The sequence below is a fragment of the Diceros bicornis genome, chromosome 38, assembly GCF_020826845.1.
Source record: "Diceros bicornis minor isolate mBicDic1 chromosome 38, mDicBic1.mat.cur, whole genome shotgun sequence".
NCBI classification, from domain to species: Eukaryota; Metazoa; Chordata; class Mammalia; order Perissodactyla; family Rhinocerotidae; genus Diceros; species Diceros bicornis.
Window position 1 is genome coordinate 743,642 of NC_080777.1, and position 26,993 is coordinate 770,634.

Genomic DNA, 26,993 nt, shown 5'->3' on the forward strand with positions numbered 1-26,993 from the left:
CAGAGATGAGAAGACTTTCGGGGGCTGACGACACACACTGCTGAGACACTGACCATTCCGACACGGAGCATGCCTTACTCTGGACTTCCTGTTTTGTGAGATAAAACGTTTCCTCATTGTTTAAGCCAATCTGAATCAGATTTGAATGAATCTAACCTGTACAGCAGGGGTTAGCAAACTTTACCTGTAAAGGGCCAAACAGTAAATACTTTAGGGTTTGCGGGCCATATGGTCTCTGTTGCAACTACTCCACTTGGCCACTGTGGACTGAAAGCAGTCAAGACGACAGGTAAACAAATGAGCATGGCTGTGTTCCAATCAAATTTGATGGATACTGAAATTTAAATTTCATACTGTAGATTCTTCTGACTTTTTTTCAACCATTTAAAAATGTAAAAACCATCTTTAGCTTGCAGGTCATATGAAACGTAGGCTGGTGCTGGCACGCAAGTTGTGATGGTCTGCTAATCCCTGTCATAGAGGAAGCATCTGAACTGATAACTGTGATGTTAAGTGATGATAATTCTTAGAATTTTTGGAACAGTGTTGAACAACAGAGTACCTATATCAACAATCAGTTACACTTATCTATGATTCTGTCTATCTACAACTGGTTACATGACACACATCTTCAAACTATGCTGTCAAAGATGTGAAAGCACATTGGGTTTATTAAACTCTTAGAGCGCCTAACATTAAATTTGTTTGCCTTGATTATTGGGGTTTACCTAAAACTCCTTACATCCCTCACTACCCAGAGTTCTAGTCTCAGCTCTGTCACTAACAACCAGGTGGCCTTGGCTAAGTCACTTAACTTCTGAGTCTCAGTTTCTTTAACAATTCAGCACTTACATGAGGAAAACATGAAAACTGTGACGTAAAAGGATGGCTCCAGGGACATCCAGAATTGCTCTTTGGGCCCCCTGCTGTAACGTGATTTCAGAGTTAGACCAGGGCTGAGGTGGTGTTACAGATGCTCAATAAAGCTATTATTTATTTGGGAGAGAGAATAAACCAGAACCAGAGGAAGGAATGATAAAGTACAATAAGCACTGGACTAAGGGGCCAGGGTCTAATCTGAGTTCCTGCTGATAAGTCATTTCCCCAATCGGGGCCTGTCTCCTTCTCTGCAAAATGAGGAGACTGGACTAAGTGCTGTCTAATCTCTCTACCAATTTTAACATTCTATGGATCTCTGAATGCGATCCCTACAAATGTAATGTCCAGGGTTGAGAAAGCCCTGAACCACCTTTCCTCTTCCCTGAAAATCCCCAGGTCACCTCTACAGTATCAATGCATCCATTAGGCTGGTGGTGCTTCACCAACTTTTACGATCATGTGAATCATCTGAGGATGATAATGTTGAAAGGATAATGTTAATATTAACATTATGGATAATGTTAAAAGGATAATGAGGATAACGTTAAAAGGAAGATTCTGATTCAGTACATCTGTGCTGGGGCAGAAAGGATGTATCTCGCACAAATTCCTAAGAGATGCTGATGCTGCTGGTCCTCAAAACACACTCTGAGAAGCAGAGCCAGAATCCACTATGGTCCTGCTCGAAAGCTGTGCTGTGAAGGCCGTGAGGGAAACGAAGAGGCCAGGGGGCCCAGCACCCTGCAGAGGGGTTCGCTGACACAGCTGTGCATTTTCCCCTTGACACCTTCACAATGTCTGCAGTCCCTGATGCTGTCACTGCCACCACGTGCTAAGAGCCAGAAGCTAGGAAGCTGTTTCAAGTGCTATTTAATTCTCTAGACCCAGTTTTATGACCTTCTGATTTCTTCCATTTTATTTTTTAAGGTCCTTTAATTTTGATCTCGTTTTGGTCTTCTGCTTGGGATTCAAGAATTGGAAAGACAAATTAAGTGCCTGGGTGATAAGCAGGCAGGATAAAATTTCAAGATAGGAGAAATGAATTACTTATTAATAAGTAAGAGCCAGGAAAAAAATTCAAGTTGGCAACTAAAATTTAAGAGAAGAGGAATCCTAGGGGCTAAGAAGCAGAAGTCACAAAGGCATTAATTTTTTTAAAGTGAACGTTTCAGGTTGTAATAAAATGAGCTGGAATAAGAAGAGACAATTATCTGTACTCACTCGCCACCCACTGCAAAGTCATGAACAGAACTACAAGTTAAAACTGTGCTGACTCTGAAGTTACCAACTTGGGAAAGGTCGCTCACATAACAGAAAGAAACTTAATATCATATTTTAGACAACATGAAGACTCTGAAAAAAAAATATCGATTGACTATAACAGGACAGCAAGTATGCTAGTAAATATTACTTATTTGAAGAACTTCTAGGATACAATTTAATTTACCTCTGATAAAGCCGAAGAAAAGTGATTGCAGTTTTTATGCATCAAATGATAGGCGTTGCCTTTGTATTCTTTTCCCAGTTCTTCTACAATTTTCTCTATGTCATCTTCTAGGAAGTCAGTGCTCCCTAAAACAACAGCTTCTCTTAAAGAACAAAAACAAAAACAGAAAGAAAAAAAAGAAGACACCTGCGTGAGTTTTAGGTATTTATAAAAAGCATGTTTAAAGACTTGCTTATTTCCAGGAATATTATGATTGATGTAACAAAGCAGGGTTAATGTAATAAGACTATACGGTGAATGAGATACTTGTAAAATTCAATTATTTTAGTTATTACTTTTCTGCAATAAACTCTTAAGCACACTACGTTTGAATAATACAAATGCAAAATACAAAATAAGTCATTTTCTTTAAGAAACAATGTCATTATACTATACATGTAATATCACAGTTATTTTTACAGCTATTGTGTCAGTAGTTACATTTCAGAGGACCAGATCCACGCTGCAAATATTCCTGCGTAACTACACTCATCATCAAAGGCTGGCCTGTTCTCACTTAGAGAATCTTTTAAGCCATCTGCCACTGTGCTGCAATGAGATGAACTGTCACACAACGACATTCTTAAGCATTATACAACTTCCCCTAAAACAAACCAAAACAGCACCCCACCTTCAAAAAAAACTACTACCCTGGAAATGAAATACACATTTTATGTAATAGAAAGTAGAATTTTAGTCAGATACAAGTTAGGCATCCAGGAAAGCTGAAAATATTTAGAAAACTCTTTTACCTAGTAGTCTGCCAAAAGGGAGACCTAACGGACAGATTCAGGATGGCTGTATTACAGCACTTCTGTGTGTAAATGTTTCGAATTAGTGGCAGGCTAAGAGAACCACGAATTTAGTAGCGATAACAATGAGTAGCCCTGTACTGAATTTCAATGTTATAACCTCATTTCACTATTTTTCACTTGGCAAGTTAGCTATTATAGGCCCAGAAGTTTCTTTAAAGCTTTTCAAAACTAAGGTCTAAATATCACTTTAAAAGCAAACCTTAATTAAGGAATGGAAATTTGATAAGCAGCATTCAGATTCTCAGTGCTGTTTACTACTCATTAGGCTCCTGAGTACACTCATATCCATACGTTTAGGTTTATCAACACATGTAATGCATGTATGTACCTTAACAACAGTTTCCCGGCTAATCATAAACAGTGTCCCGTTCATTGGGAAAATGAAGAGATTTTTAATCATGGTACGGAGGACACAATAAAACTTTCCTCCATTCCTCCCCAGATAGGAGACTGACAGGAAGCAATCATTAGATACGAACCTTTTCTAAAGCAGAACCTGAGTTATACCAAGGTAAAAACATTTTAAAATTATTTAAACACAGAATAACTTTTATGGATCCTGACTAAAAGCAACAGATTAGCTTATTTTAAGTACTTTATCTGGCTGATGCCCATATTTATACAACAACTTAGATTCGATTTTAAAATAAATAAAGTGTCAGCAACAAAACAACGTTCAAGAAACATTTTAACTTACTTGATTTTAATCTACACAATTCATTCTGTATGCCTGAGAACAAGCTTTGGCATCTAAGACAGTGTAATAAAAATTATCCTCCCTACTTACTTAAATTTAAAGGTTTCTCCTAGTTCAGAAGCATTTCCTGGGGAAATTTCAAATATTCCAGAAAAGGGGTAAGGATGGCCACCATAAGCAAATTCTGAAAAGAGAAAACTCATGATTTTTAGTATTTATCACACAAAATTTAATCAGAATGCTGAATTAGCTTTAATAAATGAGGAGGATAATAATACCATCTGAATATTTCTCGGTTTATTAATGCTTTCATAAACGTCTCATTTAGCTATAACTAGCATAGAACAGTTGACACAGAAGACCTGAAACTCAGATAATGAAGACACAAATGTGATTCATGTTGTTTACATGGCAGAGGAGGGTGACTCCCACTCAAAGGTGAACAGTCTGCCCACCTACCTATCACGCCAAACCAAGGAGGGGGTCAGGTCAGTGTTTTGCCACTGTCTAAATTAAAGTGATCAAATTTCAAACTTGTACTTTACTGGAAAAACTGTCTAATAACAATGAGTTTTCATGGTTCCTGGGATGAAGACTCTTGGTTTATCTTTGAGTAAGAGTGAAACATCAGCAAACCTGAGAAACTGAATTCAATTCCCCTCATTCAAGAAAAAAGAAGCTGCCAAATGAACACACACACCCACCCACATCCAGACACACAGACTCTCCACAGCACATCTTTTAGCCAGGAGAGAACTATTGTACTATAGTGAACAGCTGCCCAGGCTCATCAGACAGACACAAGCTCTCTTCCAGAACAGAACTCAAGAATGCTTTCAAATCAGGAAGGAACTAAAATTTCGGGCTACAATTCTGATATGAGATACTTAGGTATTTAAGTGGCAAATAGCAGCGGACTTATTTAAAGAATTCAAAGCAAACGTTTAAATTAATCTCATCACTTAAAATTTATTAAATATTGGGGCCGGCCTGGTGGCGCAGTGGTTAAGTTCGTGTGCTCTGCTTTGGTGGCCTGGGCTTCACAGGCTTGGATCCTGGGCGCAGACCTATGCACGGCTCATCAAGCCATGCTGAGGCAGCATCCCACATACAAAAATAGAGGAAGACTGGCACAGATGTCAGCTCAGAGCCAATCTTTCTCAGCAAAAAGTGGGAAGATCGGCAATGGATGTTAGCTCAGAGCCAACCTTCCTCAGCAAAACAAAAAAAATCAAAATCACTAAATATAATTTTAAAAGGTCTTAGAACAAATCATGTGAAAGAACAAGGCAGATACTAAGTTGACTTTTGATTCAGACCTTTCAGAAAAAAAGCAATGATGTAGGTAAGAAATTATGTTTAGCATTCAATTTTGAAATATACATTTTTCAATTTTTTAATGATGGAATTTTATAAAACATTGTAGATAATCACGTTGGACATGAAAAGATTATGTTTGGATTTTAACTTTCTCAATTAAAGCAAGGGAAGTCGGACCCATTTACTCCTCTGTTCACGACGCAATCATTCCCTTTCAGGAATGTATTTGGCCCTAGGTTTGCTAAGCTTACGTGGACGTGTTTTGAGCCATGTTTCTAATTACTCCTAAATCATTTTATGAATGAGAGCAATGATTAGGTAGATAAAAGAGCAATGCACTGGTATAAAAGAAGACTTGGGCTCAAGCCCTAGTTCTGGTAACTATTGCTGGTGTGGTTTTCAGCAGGTCTGAACTGGGTCTCTTCGTCTGAAGGATGGAGAGAACGCCACACGCCCTTATCTGTCTCACGGCAGCATCGTTATGCGGGTCAAAACTTGATGCACTTTAAAAACTCTGAGACACCACACCAAGTCAGTTACAAAGGAATACACACACCTTTGTCAAACGAGGGAGCAAACCCACAGGCTCCGATCCCACCCACAGCAACACTCCAACCACTGAAACGCTCTGAAGAAGCTTCTTACTGCTTCTTGGGATTACTTGGTAGATGCAGCCTTTCACGTAAAAGCAGCTTAAACAGCAGATCTTTTTTTTTTTTGTGAGGAAGATTGTCCCTGAGCTAACATCTGTTGCTAATCTTCCTCTATTTTTGCATGTGGGACACCACCACAGCACGGCTTCATGAGCGGTGTGTAGGTCCGTGCCTGGGATCAGAACCCACGAACCCCCAGGCCCCTGAAGCCGAGTGTGTGAACTTAACCACTACGCCCCAACCGCAGATCTTTATAACCAACATTTAATATGCTACACTGTACCTGGAAGCGGCTAATGTGGAATATAAACAAGGACAGTATAAGCACGCACTGACATAGTTACTAGACTTTTCTCTGTATTAGCTAAAGCTGGTATGTGGTTTTTAGAGGTAACTGAGTCAAGTGCAGTAACATATCCTAGAGGTCACAAAGACCGCCAAGCTAAAGCAAATAAGGCACCTGCGCTATAGGGTGAGTTTATGACTCATGATGAAATCGGCCGTGTGATCTGGCTTATGCAGACCATCACCGCTTACAAATCGATCAGGAGTAGATGATCCTGTACCGAGGGGGAATCAGAATAAAGAAAAGAGCTGCTCAAAACAGAGCTGCTTGGCTGGAGTGGCTCCTGTCATGTTTTCCATAATAAAGGGTGTTACAGAATACAAAGGGCTGGGTTAAGGACAAAGGCCATCATTCTTGAGCAAAAAGCTAAATTTAATCAAGGGCAGGATTTGCTCAGCAATATTTTAAAACTGTGTAACTATTCACTTGTAGGTCTGCAAAAACAAATCTATTACTGCAATTCCCTCAGGAAACTGGTGTTTCATGTTGACACTCACTGGTATCAACCCTTTTCCAACCAAAATGATTGTCCTTACCACACTATTTTTCAAAATGTAAGGTTTCTTAGGAACTCCAATATATATTAGAGCAAAACTGTCATGGTATAATAAACTCAAAAGGAAAACATTTTTTAAGACGTAGTATTTAAAATAAAAGATAACTAAATGAATATGCAGTCATGTACTTTAAGTACTTTCTCCCCAAATACATTCTACTTTGGGCATTTTTCCAAAATGCAGCATAAACAAATATGGGGAGATTTTCTTCTCCTTTCTACAATAAAATATGGAAGTGGTTAAAAAAACGCGCTATAGTTATGATTTTGCAACTCCTTTAAAGGACAAAAATCTTCAGAAAGTATAGATAGTGTGTGTCCACGTACCTCTGCCATATACTTCAATTCCTGAATGAAAAACTCCAATTCCAATGGATGAGGTGTATTCGTTCATCCAGTACTAAGAAGAAAAGAAAAGATTCAGAATATCTGCTCATTTACAACTCAACTTCCCATTACAGGAAGCTACTAATCCCCAAATCTTTCACTGCACATTTAGGTCTTTCTAATCCCATTTCTTGGTATTTTTCCTTACAGCTCTGAAACCCCCATGACAACGACCCACTTGGTCCTATCTTTGTGCCTTTGCCTGTGCCACAGCCCACGTGGAACGCCTGCCTGGGTCACGATGAAGGTCTCCACTTGCGTACAAGCACATTATCTAAGGTTTAGGGCATAAGCCACAAAACCTAAACCTGGTGAGGCTGGAAAAAAATTGATACAAAAGCTCTCCTGCTAGTGACTTAAAAAAAATCACATATAATGTCTGCTTTCATATCTATTTTTCTTCTATTTTAAGCTTTTCCTTTCCTTCTCTGGTGAGCTCCCTGAAGACAGGGATATTTTATTCTTTTTAAAACAACATTTATGGCATATATGTCCTGATTCAGCTCGAAGTTTGATAATGACAGTACAGGAATAAATAATATGAGGAACAAAGGTTAGAACAATCTTCTTACTGTTGGCATGAATGAAAATTTCCCAGAAAAGGTGATATCTGAAGTAGGGTGTTTAGAAACATATGAGATTTCCTAGATAGAAAATTTGGGGGGTAGGGTAGAGGGGAATGGGAAGAAATGCCAGGAAGAGGGAAGAGGATGCACATAGGTAAGCTGGTCTGAAATGATGGGGGAACCGTGAACAGGGTTGAGAAGGGATTGGAGAGGGTTACGCCCAGGAGAAGGTGCGTGAGTTAACAGCTCATTACACAAACTCTGAGGTAACACTTAACAGTGTTACAAACCTATCGGATTTCTCTCAGGTTAGAGGATAGGTAATTGGTCTTTAATTTTTCTAGGTTTATTCAAGTCTTAACCTTGGCTCCAGACTTTAGCCCGTTTCTCCCAGACCTGGGAAAATGCACATTCCCATACACTGCAGGAGGAAGCATAAATGGATAAGTTGGGCTTTTTTCCTAAAATGTACCTGGAAGAAAAATCAAGCTATAATAAACAAGAAATATTTGAAAAAGAGCAAAGGACTTTCTCATCTAGATATAAAAAATATTCATTATGGGGCCGGCCCTGTGGCGCAAGCGGTTAAGTGCGCGCCGTCCGCTGTGGCGGCCCAGGATTCGCGGTTCGGATCCCGGGCGTGCACCGACGCACTGCTTGGCAAGCCATGCTGTAGTGGCGTCCCATATAAAGTGGAGGAAGATGGGCATGGATGTTGGCCAAGGCCAGTGTTCCTCAGCAAAAAGAGGAGGGTTGGCAGATGTTAGCTCAGGGCCGATCCTTCTCACAAAAAAAAAAAAAAAAAAAAATCATTAAAACAGTACGTATGGTACTGTTGCAGGAACAGATCCTTGTATATATAAGAATCTGTATGAATCTGTATGATAAAGGTGGTATTTAAAATTAATGATAAATTATTAAAAATGTGTTGACAAAACTTACTATGCATAAAAATAAATTCCACGTATCAAAAATTCTGGTGTCTAAAAATAATATACTAGAAAAAAATTTAATTAGATTGAAAAAAATCTTAGATGGGAAAAGGCAACCTAAGTAAAGCAAAACCTAGAATTTATAGAGGAAAACAAGATACTCAACATAAACATTTACAACTTTTTATTGTGTAAAACTACATAAACAAGATCAAAAGATAAACCACACACAGGGAGACAACATTTGCAACACATATAACGAAGATTAGTACGAGAATACAAGTCTCCCTCTCTATCTACTTTATCTGGTTCCTGATCATGGACAGCCAGAATTTGAATGGCAAGTAAGGAAAGTGAGGGATACCTTTTTATCTGAATTTGTATTTGGATGGAGAGTAGTGACAGTGCACAGAGCAAGGAATTCCTCACAACATTTATCCAATTCTACTGAATTTCAGAGTTTGGGCAGCAAAAGTTCAGACAGCAAGGGATACTGCATATAAAAGTGCCATCAAAAAAAAAAAAAACCTCCAGGGCCAGCCGGGTCGTGCAAGCGGTTAAGTGCGTGTGCTGCGCTGCAGTGGCCCGGGGTTTGCCAGTTCGGACCCCGGGCGTGCACCGACACACTGCTTGGCAAGCCATGCTGTGGCGGCGTCCCATATAAAGTGGAGGAAGATGGGCATGGATGTTAGCCCAGGGCCAGTCTTCCTCAGCAAAAAAAATAAATAAATAAATAAAAGAGGAGGATTGACAGATGTTAGCACAGGGCTGATCTCCTCACACAAAAAAACCAAAAAACAAAAACCAAAAACCCCACAGACAAGTGAGCCATCATAGAGGAAATCAGTAGCCAACAAACATGAACTAACAGTTGTACTAGTAACAGAAAAATACTAATTAAAACAATAAGCTACCATTCCTTTTTTAATCCATCAGATTGGCAAATATAAAAAATACTGCTAATTCTTGGTGTTGGTAAGGGTGTGAAGACAACACTGCAGAAGCCTGAATCAATGACGGGTAATGAATCACTCCACCTCCTGAAGCCTATTCTACAGAAATACCTGAACACACGCAAAGACACGCCCAGGATATTAACTGCAGTTGTCCATAAAGCTGAAAACAATCTAAATATCAGTAGGGGAATGGTTAAATAAATTATGGTACATCCATATTACGAACTATCATAGAGCTACTAAAAAGAATGCGATAACTCAATACATATGGACGTAAAAAGATATCTAAGATACAAAAAGTAAAAAGCCCAAGTCATAATATATTATCTGTAGCATGATCATATTTTTGTAAAATAAATAAGTACGCCCTATGTATGTTTACATGCTAAATACAGAAAAATAAAACAAAACCACCATCAACTACAACTAAAGAAGGTGTGAAGCATACAGATCAAACTGCTACTAGTTTGAGGGAGGGGACTAGACATAGCTGGGGTAGAAATAGAGTATAAAGGGACACGCACTTTTAACTCTATATATTTCAGGATTGTTTTTCTAAACTTTATGAAGAATGTGTATTACTACTTTTATAATTAGAAAAATATTGTTTTAAAGTAAAATACTATACTCTATTAGCTTAACAGGTTTTAATTTATTTGCATCTTTATACTATCATAAGAGAATAAGCTGTAAATATACAAACCACCGTAAGCACAAAGTTATTAATTGCAGTATTATTTGTGTTAGCAAAATATTGGTAACAACTTAAATGTGCGCCTATAGGTACTGATTGAATAAACTATGATATATTCACACAATATCTGGAATTCTCTGCAGCCATAAAAAGAAGGGGGATGCTCTCCAGGAACTGATAGGGAGCAATTTTCAGGGTATACTTGTTAGGGGAACAAAAGCAAGGTGAAAAATAATGTATACATAGTACATTATGTATATACTTTTGTACAAGAATATCTATATGTGGCTGTGTCTATATCTTAAACCAGAGCCAGCAAACTACATCTGCAGGCCAAATCTGACCCACCTCCTATCTCTGCAAAGTTTTACTGGAACACAGTCATACCCATCCGTTTACAAATAGTTGACTGTTGCTTTCATGCTACAAAGGCAGAGCTGAGTGGTGTGACAGACCCTTAAAATATTTATTATCTCACACATTACAGAAAAAGTTTGTGTAAGACCCCTGTCTTTGCAAATGTCTATGTGCTTATTTTTGCAAAAAAGAAACAGAAGGAGAATAAATTGGCAACTCATGATGAAAAGGGTTATCTGTAGGAGAAGGGTGAAAGGGAAAAAGGAGACTTCCTGACAATATCTTTAGTTTTGAAATTTGAACCATGTAAATGTTTTACATATTCAAAATTAAATTACAAAATAGGAAAAAAAAAGCACACCTTAGAACTGAATTCAAACCAAATGAACCTAGTTGTGTAGCAAATTGATAACATAACTAACTACACACACACAAAAAAAGATTTAAGTAACTTCTGAATACAGTACTCTGCCTAAACACCCTTAATGGGATATACTCTAAGGACAAAAAGAAGTGCAAAGAAATCCTAAACTTAGAAGATTTGTCATTCGTAGTGGTACTAGTGTAATAATTCTAAAACTATTTTGTATGTGCTGTAGGATAGAGCTAATGAGTAAATATACTGATACTGGTGGGAACCAGAGCTGTCCATGTAGGTGAAGGGAGATGTAAACACTAAGGAGGAAGAGGTAAAATCCCTGTGGTGGCCGATTTTAACTGGCAGCATCTGTATGAACTCATGATTTAAAAACTATATATCATGTAGCTCTGCCCAGCGAAGTAGAAGCAATAAAAGTACTATGCAGATCTTGGTTTCTCTATTAAAAGGAACCAGTGCTCTTTGGAGAAATGGTTGATTCCAAGTTGGAGCAGAAAAAGCGCAAGGTAAGAAGTGCTCAGAGAATGGTGGAGACATGGAAAAATGATACAGAAACTGGCTTGAAGGGACTTCCATCGGTCAACTTTGGGATATTTTGAATATCAAAAAGAGTAATGATAATAATGGACCATAACATATTGAATAAGAAGATAATCCCTGAGTCCACAGTAATAAAAGAAAGGGAAAGGCGGGAAAGCTGTTCTCTACAGAAGAAAGCCAGCTATGTAGATGTGAGGGCAGAACCAGGTAATCACTATTTTGCAGCCCCAGCTGATTCAGGCAAAGCTCATGGATGCCAAAACCACTGAGAGAAGGTTGTTGGAGAACAATGTTCATATGGTCTCAAAGAATCAACCCCACATTTCCCTAAATTATGAGGAGAAAAGACACCTTTACCATGGAGAAATATGGTGAACTTCACCTTATCCAAGTGATTAAACTGAGTATTGTCAACAGCTGGACAAACTGAGGTTATGTGTCTCCTGATGGGACAAAACAGAAAGGCCATAACATTTCCCTTCTTAGTGTTCTTGTCAAATACAGTGTGTTACACAGAATATAACCATAAGGAAAAATCAGCTAAGTCTGGATTGTGGGACATTTTATAAGAAAAGCGGCCTGGTCTTTTAAAAAATAATGACATCAAAGTCAAAAGAAGGGTAAAGACATGACAACTAAATGCAACGAAGGAACCTTGACTGGATCCTAGATTTAAAAAAAAAAAAGCTAAAAAGGACATTATTGGGACAATTGGGGGAAATATTAATATGGACTATACACTAGATATCATTCTATCAATTGAAAATATCTTTGGTGTGATACCAGTACTGTGGTTGGGTAGAGAACATCTTCTTAGGAAATGCATGCTGAAGTAATTTAGAGATGAAACGCTATGCCTGTGACTTACTGTACACGTGAGTGTGAGAGAGGAGAGAAAATGAGAGAGAGCAGGGGAGGGAAAGAGAAAGCCAACATGATTCACCACGGCGAAGCTAGGTGAAGAGGGTATAGACTGTGCTCTTCTTTCACCTTTTTTTTGGAGGTTTAAACATTTTCAAAGTGAGAAGTTGGGAACTAAAGAGAATGATTTAGTCCCTGCCTCCTTATGACAGAAGAGATGCCTTTCCAAGTTTCTTGCTATGCTCCTACTTTCTTTCCTTTTTCACAGAAAGAGAGTGGAAAGTACTATGAGGTGATCATGCTAGTCTGCATAAAAATCCTGCTAGCCTTTTTCCAGTCGGTCGTTTCCTTGGCAGCCAACTTCTAGGACTTAACTGGCTTTTCCAATTGAGAAATCCCACTGCTTATACTGTTTGCAACCAATAATTCGGGCTGTATATTGCTGATTTCCTTAACAACATCAACAGGCTTTTGTTCTGGACGCAGACAGCTCTACTTTAAAGTGACCTTTTCTCTTTTTACAGCGTGACTTTCTCTTTCCAAATACAGAATATTTTCCAAAAAGAGATATATACATAATGGTTTGTCTGCAACTATCAACAGGTTTTAAACTCTTAGTAAATTGAACATTTATTTCCATTTAATGTCTACTATCACTTAATTTTAACAATTTATCTTTTAGTTGGGCAGTAAATAGCCTCCTGAAAGTGCTTTTATAATAAATTTCTATAACAGGAATCCAAATGTTTTATTAAGAGACAAAAAGGTTTTCATGGAAAAAAAAAAAACGCATACCCAAACAGTGACTTTTGGCCAAAGGGTTAAGACAGGGTTAGAATGGGAATGCACCTGTCAGAGTGGGGATCCTGTACTGAGAAATCTCTTACTCTCCGCGCTTTCACAAATGAAAATAATCTCTTCCATGCTCAGAACTCCTGTGTGTTGCCTGGGTACACACTATACTACTTTTAGTCCGAAATTTCCCTGCATTCAAGACTTTATGTTCTAAAAAATAAAATGGTAAGTTTGGACACATTTTATAAATTGAGAAATCCATAAAATGAGAGAAACTTAAAAATGAAAGAGAAATGTACCATCCCAAATTCTGGTCAGTCCCTTGGAGTTCACTATAATGGGATCTGGTCTATATGAGGTTTCTAAAGAACTGCAGAGGCACTACAATGAAAAATGAATACCTGACAGCTTTGCAAGCGGTAGCATTACCTCCATTCTCAGATGGGAAGGTGGACAACCAGGTCGAGTGTTCTTGCTCAGGGTTATAGGAAGCATGCAAGTTGCTAGGAAAAGGATTTCTTAACCTAGAGATATTCCTTTTGACAGTATTACCCGCGACTCCTACATTATTATTTTTTTCCCCAAAGGCTCTGTTTCAATATTCTGCGCGAGGTGGGAATTAATGTTGATGTTGTTTATTCATTGTTAGCAATAACAATGAGGGGCTCAGTACGTCTCCGCTTTTAACATTTCTTTGTATTTTCTATTCCTAGAAAGCGTCCCAAATTTAAGAGTTAATTTCTTTATGAGATTAAAGTAACTGTTTACTGGTTAGAAATCTATGAATAGACATCTCTATTGACCCTACAGAAATAAAAAGGATTATAAGGAATACTATGAACAACTGTATACCAACAAGTTAGATAACTAAGATGAAATGGATAAATTTCTGGAAAGACACAAACTACCGAAACTGACTCAAGAAGAAACAGAAAGTCTGAATAGATCTAAAATGAATGAGAATCAAAGAAAAGAGAATGAACAGGTAATTTAAAAACTATCCACAAAGAAAAGCCTATGACAAGACAATTTTGGTGAATTCTACCAAATATTTAAACAAGAATCAATACCAATTCTTCACAAACTGCTCCACAAGACAGAAGAAAAGGGAACACTTTCCAACTCATTCTATGAGGCCCACATTAACTTGACACACACACAAAAACACAACAAGAAAACTACAGATCAATATCTCTTATGAATACAGACTCAAAAATTCTCAACAAAATACTAGCAAATTGAATCCAGCAACACATAAAAAAGGTTATACACCATGACCCAATGGGATTTATTCCAGGAATGGAAGGTGGGTTTAATATCCAAAAAAATCAATTAATGTAATAATTAATTGATTAATGTAATAATTAATGTAATGTAATCAATAAAATAAAGGACAAAACCCACATGATCATCTCACTATAATTAGAAAGCATCTGACAAAATCCAACACCCTTTCTTGACATAAACACTCAACAAACTAGGACTATAAGGAAACTTGCCCCTTTATGGGCATCTATGAACAGTACACAGCCAACATCATGCTTAATGATGAAACACTCAATGCTTTCCCTCTCAGATCAGGAACAAGATAAGGATGTCCTCTTTTGCCACTTTCATGAAATACTGTACTGGAGATTCTAGCCAGGCAATCAAACAAGAAAAAGAAACAAAAGGCACCCATATTGGAAAAGAAGAAGTAAAATTATCTCTATTTACAGATGACATGATGTTGTACACAGGAAAGCATAAGGAATCCACTAAGACACGATTAAAACTAATACACAAGATCAGCAAGGCTGCAGGGTATAAGACTAATATATAAAAATCAATTGTATTTCTATATACTAACAATGAACAATACAAAAATGAAATAAAAAAATCCATTTACAGTTGCATCAAAAAATATTTAGGGATAAATTTTACAAAAGAACTACATGACTTATGCCTGAAAACTATAAAACATTATTGAAAGAAATTAAAGAAGACCTAAATAAAGGGACAGTCCATGCTCATAGATAAGAAACTTAATATTGGAGACAGCAATACTCCTCAAATTGACCAGCAGACTCATTTCAATCTTTATCAAAATCTCAGCTGCCTTTTTCTGCAGAAATTGACAAGCTGATGCTGAAAATTCAGGGGACCCAGACTAGCCAAAACAATCTTGAAAAAGTTGGAAGACTCACAGTCCTTGATTTCAAAACAGTACAGAGCTACAGTAATCAAGACAGGGTGTTACTGCAATGAAGACAGACAAACACATCTATGCAATAGAATTCAATTCAGAACTACACCCTTACATTTATGATCAACTGATCTTCAACAAGGGTGCCAAGACAATTCAGTGGGAAAGAAATAGTCACTTCAAGAAATCGAACTGGGACAACTGGACATCCACATACAAATGAACGAAATTGGACTCCTACCTCCCGCCATATACAAAAATTAACTCAAAATGGATCAAAGACCTAAGTGTAAGAGCTAAAACTATAGAACTCTTAGAAGAAAAAACAGGTATATCTTCATGATCTTAGATTAGGCAATGGTTTCTTGGATGTGACACCAAAAGCACCGGTAACAACAACAAAAAATAGATAAAGTGAACTTCATAAAAATTAAAACCTTCTTTGCTTCAAAAGACACTAACAAGAAAGTGAAAAGGCAACATAGAGACTGAGAGAAAACACTGGCAAATCATATATTTGATAAGGGACTTACATCCAGATATATACAGAACTCTTAAAACTCAAGAATAAGACAAATAACCCAATTAAAAAATGGGCAAAAGATCTAAATAGGCATTTCTCTAAAGAAGATATACAAATCAAAACTATCATTAGATACCACTTCACATCTAGTCAGATGACTATAATCAGAAAGACAGATGATAAGTGTTGACAAGACTGTGAGAAACTGGAATTCTCACATACTGCTGATGGGAATTTAAAATGCTAAGACAGTTTTGGAAAAGTCTGGCAGTTCCTCAAAATATTAAACTTAGAGTTATTATATGACCCAGCATTTTCACTCCTGGGTATATACCCAAGAGAAATGAAAACATATAGCCACACAAAAACTTGTAATCAATGTTCATAGCTCCATTACTTATAATAGCCAAAAAGTGAAAACAATCTAAATGTCCATCAACTGATGAAAGGATAAATGAAGTGTGGTATATCTATACAATGTAATATTATTTCTCAATAAAAACAAATGAAGTACTGATGCATGCTGCAACATGAATGAAGCCTGAAAATATTATGCCAGGTGAAAGAAGCCAATCACAAAAGATCACATACTGTATAATTCTATTTATATGAAATGCCCAGAATAGGTAAATCTATACAGATAGAAAGTAGATTAGTGATTACCTATAACTGGGAGGTTTGTAGGGAAATGGGGAGTGATTGCTAATGGGTATACAGTTTCTTTCTGGGGTGACGAAAGTTTTCTAATATTGATTGTGATGATGGTTCTAGAATTCTGTGAATATACTAAAATCCATTGAATTGTACACTTTAATGGGTGAACTTTATGGTATGTAAACTGTGTCCCAATAAAACTGTTTAAAAAATGCTAAGAATGGAAGTGAAGGATCTACTAACTTGTACCAAATGGCAGAAGAGTGTATTTTATAGATGGCAAATCTAAACAAAAATTATTCTATAAATAGGATGAGTCTCCCAAGGATAAATTTTCATTAAAATACAACACACACTTTGTTCTTTAAAAAAAAAAAAAAGGAATTTGGCATTATAACAAAGTTTCCCCTGTTACCAAAATGAGAACCAAGAAGTTGAAGAAAGTTTCCATTTCCCTGATCTTCTTCTAAGAAATGGTCCAATATAAACTTTACTACGAATGAAATAAAATACACAGACTACGAGTGTGGGGGTGTCAACCAAAAAAAAAAAAAAAAATTAAGTGAAAAAAATACTACCCTAAAATATTTTCTAATAACACAAAAGATGGTCCAATTAGTTCTTGAACTCTTATCCCCAATCAAAAACCTTTAAATAGTTGACTTCTCAAATTACAGACTGCATTCCTAATTCTAGACAGTTGCCTTCAAAAACGTGAAAAACAGGATACAAACAAGATCATCAACAGAAAAAACAACTTTAAATATAGATTTTCCTCAACTTACGATGGGGTTATGTCCCAATAAACTCATCATAAATTGAAAATATTGTAAGTTGAAAATGCATTAACTATAACTTACTGATCATAGCTTTTTAGCTTAGCCTACCTTAAACGTGCTCAGAACACATACATTAGCCTACAATTGGGCAAAATCATCTAACGCAAAGCCTACTTTATAAAAAAGTGTTGAATACCTCATGTAATTTATTGAATGAACCCTGTTCTGAAAGTGAAACAGAATGGTTGTAAGGGTATCAGTTGTTCACCCTCATGATCACGTGGCTGATGGGAGCTGCAGCCACCAGCATCACGAGAGGCTCGGACTGCAGAATGCTAGCCAGGAAAAGATCAACATTCAAAACCTAAAGCACGGTTTCTACTGAATTATACTGCTTTCACACCATCGTAAAGTTGAAAAATCATAAGTTGAACCATTGTAAATCAGGGACTGCCTGTATATGTATTATGGTCAGCCACCTCTTCATATATGAACAGCAGCATATTACTGAAGAAATTTTTAGAACTTACATTATCAAGTAAATTAAATGTTTTCTTTGTTGTGATTTTTTTTCTGAATGGATTCTGAAGAAAACAGGGTAAACCTTCCATGGAGAGTTGGTCAGAGAGAGAGATACTCTCCAAATGTTTCTGCTCCTGTTAGGGCTTCCTAGCTCTATTATTAGAGAATATGCTTGGAAGGCTCAATCTTTCAAAACCGGGCAGGCTGCCTGCAGAAGACAGGCGTTTAATTCACGGTCAGCAGGCTCATCGAGTCCTCTGCCTCCAAGTCCTGCCAGGGCTATGCAGACAATACGGATGATGCCTATTTTAAGTGGAGATTTAATGAGATAACTGTAAACAAAAAGTATATCAGGACTGAGGCTTTCAGTGAATGATTTCAGTTGTGAAATCCCCCACAATAATTTGCTGTTGGTAGTTAATCATGCTGAAGTAATTGCTATCATCTCATAGTTTAAGATTTTTGAAATTAATAGTAGTGTATCTCAATGCTTCTCTAACGTGGTTTCTGTCTTTTGTCATGACTTTAAAAAATTATTTATTGCCATCAAAACATTTCACGTGACATCACCGGAGCAAAAATCTCCCTAAAAAGCTCAACAGAGGGCCGGCCCGGTGGTGCAGCAGTTAAGTGTGTGCGCTCCACTTCAGCAGCCCGGGGTTTGCAGGTTCAGATCCCGGGCACGCGCTGATGCACCGCTTGTCAAGCCATGCTGTGGCAGGCGTCCCACATAAAGTAGAGGAAGATGGGCCGGGATGTTAGCCCTGGGCCAGTCTTCCTCTGCAAAAAGAGGAAGATTGGCATCAGATGTTAGCTCAGGGTTAGTCTTCCTCACAAAAAAAAAAAAAAAAAAAAAGCTCAACAGAGCCTCTCAAACTTGCCATGTGGAAATTCATGCTTTTGTAGAACACCATAACAGATACTTTCTAACAAAAATATATCCTAAATATGCAACATGAAATCACAGCCAAGAACATGCGTCCATGAAAAACAAACAAACAAAACAAGCTGCTGAATTAGGCATGACTGGCTGTTAGCAAGATTTCTGCTAATTCTTGTTGGATATGTCTTCACTGATTTTGTTGTCTAAATAGTAGCAGATGCCAAAAGTTTAAAACTACATACGTGGGAAAAATGGATATAAAATGGGATAACCCAGGACAATTTTATCCAAAAGCTTAGCTTTGTATGTAAACTGGGGAAGGACCACTTTTATTGCTAGAGCTTGGTCCAAGTGTAGGAGTACAACCAGCACTCAGGAGACCAGCTGAAGAACTGCTGCACCGAGAGCTACAGAAGCTGGGCTGGAGCTACACCTAAGGACACTGGGGCCAGCCTTCAGAGGAAGTTCATCGTGCGAAGGCCATGCCGCGTGAGGGAGGAATGACACAGAACATGAGGGCAGAGCCACTAAAGGAGGCTGTCCATTCACGTTTACCCAGTGCTGACAACTAGATGACCCCTCAGCGATTATACGAGAAATCAGAGGTTGTCATTTGATAGTTTACAGCTTATTCTTCTCAAACCCTTCCTAACACGCCAAAGGAAAACAGTAAAGCAGCCAGATGCTACCACAACACAGTCTCCCTCAAACCACAGAGCAGCGGCCGAGTTACCACATCTCCATGTCAACCACCCATCTGAGCCCTCCACACTGCGGCTCTCATGGGGTCAGCTTCATCAACGCTCCCTCCCTGAGGGTCGAATGGGAAAGCCCACGATGTTCCCCTATTCCAGTTTAGATCACAAAGGCAATGCTTCTATTATACTTTAATTTACCTCAGAGATTACTGCTTGGATAAAAAAGGGTGATCCAAGCATTACAATTTACACAACTATAGTGGAAAAGACACTGGGTTGAGTGCCAGGAGACTGGGGCTCTTTCCTTGGTTTCTTCACACATGTTTGATAATTTTTTAAGGTACCCAACCTGTCTCAAAAAGTGTTTGATTCCAATTCAGATCCTGGAGCCAGAACGCCTTGATTCAAATTCTGGCTTCACCTTTTACTAGCTGTGTGATCTGGCGAAAGAAGTTTATCTTCTCTGTCCTTCTTTATAAAATGGGGACAACAAACAGTACCTACCGCAGAGGACTACTGTGAGGACTCAACGAATTCATACGTATAGTAGCAGACACACATATTTATCGACAATGCGAGCCTCCCTAATATTTATGTTCTACATATTGGGAAAGGGCTGTATGCACGTGTAAATAAGCAGATCAGTTCTGAGTATCTGTTAATTCTCAGAGTTTTCAAGAATCTTTGGGAGCTGATGTCAAATTACCAAGAAGAGTGACTCACTAAACTGAATAGCAAACAATGGCAGAGTTGATTTGCCTCTACTTTTAAGATTCCTACCAGCAATTATTCTTATTCTTGAGAAGCGCAGACTTGAGTAAAAGGTCGCTGTAAGTAGACACTGGTTTTATAGGATGCTTATACATTCATGAGAGACACGAGCAGAGGGCTGGAGAACCACGTCTCACTTTGGGGCTAGGACCCTATAGCCCTGTACTTCCTAAGTCCAGGGAGATGGTACGTATACAGACGAGGGCCAACGAAGAACCACTGACCACGCTTTACTGTCTCTGATGCCAACCAGTGTCACTGGAGTCTGGAAGGCTTCTCAAAGCAAAGTATCACTATAATAGAAGGTAAGAGGAAAGAACTCGTAGAAAAAAATTATCATCTTAAAAAATGTGGGAAGGGGCTGGCCCGGTGGCGTAGCAGTTAAGCGCGCACGTTCTGCTTTGGCGGCCCGGGGTTCACAGGTTCGGATCCTGAGCACGCACGGATGAACCACTTGTGAAGCCATGCTGTGGTGGCGTCCCATGTAAAGCAGGGGAAGATGGGCATGGATGTTAGCCCAGGGTTAATCCTCCTCAGCAAAAAGAGGAGGATTGGCATCGGATGTTAGCCCAGGGCCAATCTATCTCAGCAAAAAGAGAACTGGCAACAGATGTTAGCTCAAGGCTGCTCTTCCTCATACACACACACACAAAAGTGGGAAGGCAATAAATACACAAATAAGTACAAATACTTTTGAGCTCAATCTTGCCTCAATGCAAAAAATTGGCCTAAATACTTCCATTTACTATTTTAAAGCACTGTTTACAGAAGTGAATTGACTGTGCTATATTATGGTGATATATTAAAATGTTAAAGTATTCTTCTGATAGAGAACTTTCATTAAACTACATTTTAGTCAGTGATTTGACTTAACAATTTAATAAAATTTTACGCTTCCTGTTTGAAACCAACAACAATGATAAATGCTATCTCCCTAGTCTGGAACTTCAGACACTTAATCTAACCACTTAGGGCCTGGGCCTGACTTCCTTCAAAGGTCGTATTAAATGATCTGAGTATAAAGTATGATTGCTTCCCCTGAAAAGCTAGAACCAGTGTTCATGTGGATTAAAGTCTTTTACTTACTTACGATAAAACGGTGCTTAGGGAATAGAAAAGGCGTTTCAATTACTGAGTTAAAAATCCCAAATAAACTGTGACTAGCGAAGGCTGTGGGACAGTTACTACAGTGCCACTGTGCATCAAACTGTCCTTGATGCTCACACTGTGAAACTACCTCATGCGATCTTTTTGGTACCACTGGATTGAGTCCAAGGTGATCTTAGGACAAATGCTATTTAATAGCAAATCATATTAAAATGCTATCTATCCCTATAGATATCCTTAACATCAGGTTAGTCATAAAGCAGAGAGTCAATAAAAAACTCACTGAATGAACTGACTGAGGTATTCTAGTATCTTTTTTAGATGAAATCATGAACATCCAAGACTATGTCTGTTAACTTGCTTTATACTGTAAGAAAGATGGCACCACATACAGATTCTTTTCATTATTATTATTTCTAAGAAAATGTCCAGTCTTTTCACTACCAGAGAATATTATCTAAAATAAGCACATCACTCACTTTCTAGGTCTTAGAAAAAAAATCTTCATATAACAAAAACATTTTCATTACAATGTTATTTATAAATTGTTGATAGCATTAGGCATTAAGCTTTAATCTTTGAAAGTAATCTCTCCCGATTACAAAAGATTTGCCAGTAATTTATTAGATAATAGTGTTCCAAGTTTTATAAACATTTTGTAAAGTTTCTTTTTTTCTTTTTGAGACAATGTAGCCAAACACAAACACATGCACTAAAGTTGGGTCACCATACCTCCTAGTCAGCTGGGATAGGCCTGATTCACATCTGTTTCAGTGCAACTATTCAGCCTGCATCCTCTTTCACTCAAGTCCCAGTTTTCTTTTTTTTTAATGAGAATGTGAGAATGACGTCTCTTGTCACTTATTTTTATTTTTTTCCTTTTTTCTCCCCAAAGCCCCAGTACATAGTTATGTATCACAGTTGTAGAGTTGGAGCTCTTCTATGTGGGGCGCCGCCTCAGCATGGCTTGATGAGCGGTGAGTAGGTCCGCGCCCGGGATCCGAACCGGCAAATCCGGGGCTGCCGAAGCAGAACACGCGAACTTAACCTCTATGCCATTGGGCCGGCCCCAAGTCCCAGTTTTGATAATAAATTTGAAGGTTAGCCTAAGGCTGGTCTTCTTAAGGACTGTATTTTGAGTCTTAAAAGCTCCTAAGCATTGCCCTGAACTCAGGAGTGTCAGTACACATGTAACTACACACTTACACGATAACCTAAAACCAAGGAAAACGTGGCGCTACGTAATCTGTATAGAGCTCAAGTTTCCTCCTCTTTATTGACCAGGCAAACTAAATTTCAAAAACAAACTACTGTGCTTACCAAAGGATCTAATTTTTAGGACCCAAAATAAGCTAGACACAGGATCACTGTGAATTGTTATTAAAGGAGAATAGATTTTAAAAAGTGAAATCAATAGTGACCCAGATGCTCCCTGAATATTTTTAAGACTAAACCTATTTTCTATAACCCACAGTTTGACTCTACTAGTGATGAGAAATAGATGGGACAGGGTACACCTACACCAGAAAACCAAATTCTTGGCAAATCTCTCCTATCAGGCACTTACTTTAGTCATGTCTATGGCTGGTGTCAAATATGTTGGTAAAATCTTGACACTTCTTTTAAGAAGGCCTACTTGTGCTTGACTATCCTCCTGGATTGGGAACTAAAATGCATGAGATCTGAGACCAAGCCTTACTTCTGTATCCTCCATTTCGCTTAGTGTACTGTATTATACCTACTAGACCACTCAAATACTTGAATGAGCTGAAATGTAGTAGGGAGTATGTAATGGTTTTCCCTCTGTCCTGTTCTTAAATGTGACCTATGGAAAAGAGCATCTCCATTCTTTCACTCATTCAAGAAATATTTACTGAACACCTCCAATGTGCCAAACACTAGCAATACAGATGCCAACATGATGAAGTTCCTGTTCTCAGAAAGCTTGCACTCTTGAGAGGTGTCTTTTAAACTGCAGGCTGCAATCCACTAGAGAATTCTGAAATCATTTCAGTGGGTTGCACCAGCATTATTTTAAATGAATGAAACATAATGGCATAGAACTTAGAGGACATCATGCATAGCAAGGTGTTTCCTGAACATTTGGTTTCAGTTACATGTGTGTATAATGGGTATGATGTAAAATGCATCTCTTAGTTGGTCCAGGATAAAATTGAGACATGCTGTTCTGGAAGGGTCCCCTAAATTGCTTCTCAGTTTAAATTTCATTTTAAATGTTTACTTGCCAGCAAAGCTATAAATAAAGCAAGTTAGACAACAGTGATTTAGTAATATGTAGGCACACCTCCTGTGTCAGGGACTCTGCTAGACACCGGGGATATAATGATGATTAATTCACAGTCCTTGTCCATAAGGAACTCGTTAAGAATGTAAACAATCAATCACAATTTGATAAGTGTTAAAACAGAAATATGTGCATACATAGTAAATTAATAACTCATTTTTTGGATGCCACTCTAAGCTGTATTTTCACTTATTCTGTCTTTCATAATGATAATAGTCCTCAAAAAATATGTAAATTACTTTAGGGATGTTCAGGCAAGTAATTTTCCCAAGGTCACATGATGAGCAGCTAAGCTGTAAACAGAGGCTAGGTTTCTTAGCTTTCACCTACTGCTTTCTCTAGCACACAACTCCTTCCTAATAGATAGCCTCATATGGCCTTGATTCTCTTTAGAAGATCTTGAAGTATCCTGAACAACTTTAGAGCAAGATGGAGATCATTACTATTAATTCATCATTTTTCTTTAAGTGTGAAATTATGGTGACCCCTCATGTATCATCACAAGTAAAAAGAAAAAGCCATCACCTACCATTTGCCTAAATGCCATATAAGTGCCCACCTGATCACTCATTTAGTAATGTAGCGACCTCCTATTCTGGGAAATACAACTAACCCTCACATCTGAAGGAGAGGGAAAATCTAAGATGTGTTCCTTTTGGAAATTACAATTTTAACTGTATTTCAACCAGACAACTCTTTTTATACTGTTCAGTCAACCAGAAAACACACACAACAGATTATACTGAGAACTGCTGGAGACAACTAACATGTTAAATTCTTTATCTGGTAGTTCTTTTAACTAACTGTTGGACAATGAGCTAGCAATTATAATTACCCTATGGTATACAAACCAATCTCAGGCTAAATTGTTTATTTTCACAATTTCCACAAATGTTTAAAGACTTATAAATTGGTTCCGTTAAGTTCATCTGGCTGAAAGGCTGAAGACGAGCTGCCAACTCTAACTCTACAAGAGGGATGGCTGTACAATTAACCCAATGTTATACACACACTATATGGAGACTGTAGAGCTCCCGTCAAAGGTACAATAGCCTGCTTTCAAGGCTTTAGTTGGGCAGCACTTTGCTCTCTGTAGTACAGCACCTCTCTAGATAAAGGGAGCAACTCCAAAGATGAAGTGACTAAGTCATGCAACTGCTCAAAGTATACAAATGGGAGCTCACTCGGCTTCGCGAACCCCACAAATAACAACACTAGCAATAACACCAGCTAACAATTCCTAGTGCTTATCACGTGCCAGGTACCATTCTATGCATTTTACGCAAATTGACTCAGAGGATTCTTGCAATAACCCTATGAGCTTTAAATATACTACTAATCCCATTTTAGAAGGGAACAGGGGCACACAGCAGTTAAGTACCTTTCCCAAGGTCACAGAAGTAGGATACAGACCCATGCAGTCTTGTCTAGACCACACTACGAAGACCTGCATTACGCTACTTCTTATCCTAACAGACTCCAAACAGCAAGCTTGACCAAGAAGGAGAAGGTGGAATACAGCTTCTTGCTGCCCCGCTTCAGCCGTGACTCTTTTTCACATCGATACTCTTGCTGTGAACCAGAGCAGTAGTTGGGGGCTCTCACCTGCCACCTGATAGGCTAGGGAGATCCGTCAGGAGAGCAGAGAGAAGCAGGCCCCAGAGGCGAGCAGCCAGCCGGAGAGGTGAACACAGAAGCCACTGCTGGTGGCCAGCAGCCTGCTTCTATATCCTCCTCCAGGCAGCAGCAACGTGAAAAGCAACACACCTTTTCAAAGTAATTACTATGTACCCAGCTCTGGGAATAAAAGGAAGGGTAAGACACCGTCTCTGCCCTCAAGCTCACTGCAGAGCGAGGAACTTAATAACTGATGCGGCTGCATTACTGTTTGATAGCCACAGATAAAATGGTAACAGGTCAGAATGCAGTACGTTATGGTGGATGGTAACTGGAGAAGATATTGAAATGTCCCACTAACTCTCCTCCGTTCAGATGGATGAGTACTGGAAAATACTACAGCATATTCAGATGCTGACCGGAATGGCACAGTAGAGTAAGGAAAACTGATGGGGAGAAGGGAGTGGTGACAATTCAGAGAAAGAAGTCCTCGCACAGGAGAGAGAGGATGGGAACCAGCACACAGTGGAAGGTTAGACCTCAGAGAGGGACACGGGTGATGCACTCCCATTCCATGGAAGAGGAGGAAGGGCAGACTAAATATAGCAGGACAGCAGCGGTGGAAGGATGAGAAAAAACGCTTCAGTTGCTCTTTTTCTTTTAAATGAAATAAGCAGTGAGGTCATCAGCTGAGAGTAAGGAAGGGGGAGAGTATGAAATAACTGTAGTAGTCTTGGAGAGTGGGCAAGTCAGTTGATCAGAGAAATAGGAAGCATTGCCAGATAGCATTTAGGGTCCTCTTGGGGTTTGTGGTCACGATTTTAAAGAGATTAGTCAGTTTGGTTGTGTTTTTCTCTAGCTGTGTTCAGCTGCAGAGAGTTCAATTTAACTGGGGTTGCCAGACAAGTGTGACAGAGGGAACAATTACAGTGGTGGACCACAGAATCTGAGATGAGGGGAGGAGTAAAGGAACAATTATTTTAAGGAATTGGCTCATGCAATTGTGAGGGATGCTCAGTATGAAATTTGCAAGGCAGGCTGGCAGGCTGGAGACCCCGGGGGAAGAGTGGATGTTGCAGCTCGTCTGGAGGCTGCATTGCTTCTTCCTTAGCGGACCTCAGTCTTTTTCCTTAGGGCGCTCAACTGACTGGATGAGGCTCACCCACATTATGGAGGATAATCTGCTTTACTCAGAGCCCACTGATTTAAACGTTAATCACATCTGAAAAATATCTTCACAGCAACATCTAGACTAAACTAGACTAACATCGACTAAAAATTGGGTACGAGCTTAGCCTAGCCAAGCTGACACATAAAATTAACCATCACAGAAATATTCAGAGAAACAGTTTAGGATGTAGGAGATTTTTGGGTAACTGCCCATTCATGAGTTCCAGAGAGCACAGTGGAAATTAATTTAGGGAGGAGTGTGAGATTAGGACAAATAAATGGAGAAACATAGCACTTTTCAGGGATGGGAGGAGAAGGAGAAATATAATGTGCTGGTGAAGGGCACAGATTGCAGTGTCAGAGCTCTTGGTTCAAGACTATGCTCTACCACTTACGGCACGATTCTGGGCAGGTTCTTCAACTGAGCTTCAGTTTCATCATCCTAAGGGATAACGGTATGAGGGAATGGCTTAGTGCAACGGCTGGCATACAGGAAATACTCAAAATTGTTAGCTTTTGTTATTATGGGAAGACATAATGTTGTAAATCTATCAATTCTC

General features: G+C 38.6%; 1 protein-coding gene across 1 annotated transcript in view; it reads right to left on the reverse strand.

Moving 5' to 3' along the window:
- DESI2 (desumoylating isopeptidase 2) overlaps positions 1-26,993 on the reverse strand; it is a 47,999-nt gene that overhangs the window by 11,304 nt on the left and 9,702 nt on the right. The window contains exons 2-4 of the mRNA XM_058533519.1: positions 7,080-7,152; positions 3,968-4,061; positions 2,327-2,468 (exon numbers count right to left, since the gene is read on the reverse strand). Of these exons, the coding sequence (XP_058389502.1) occupies positions 2,327-2,468; positions 3,968-4,061; positions 7,080-7,152 (309 nt within the window). The remainder of the gene's footprint in view (positions 1-2,326; positions 2,469-3,967; positions 4,062-7,079; positions 7,153-26,993) is intronic.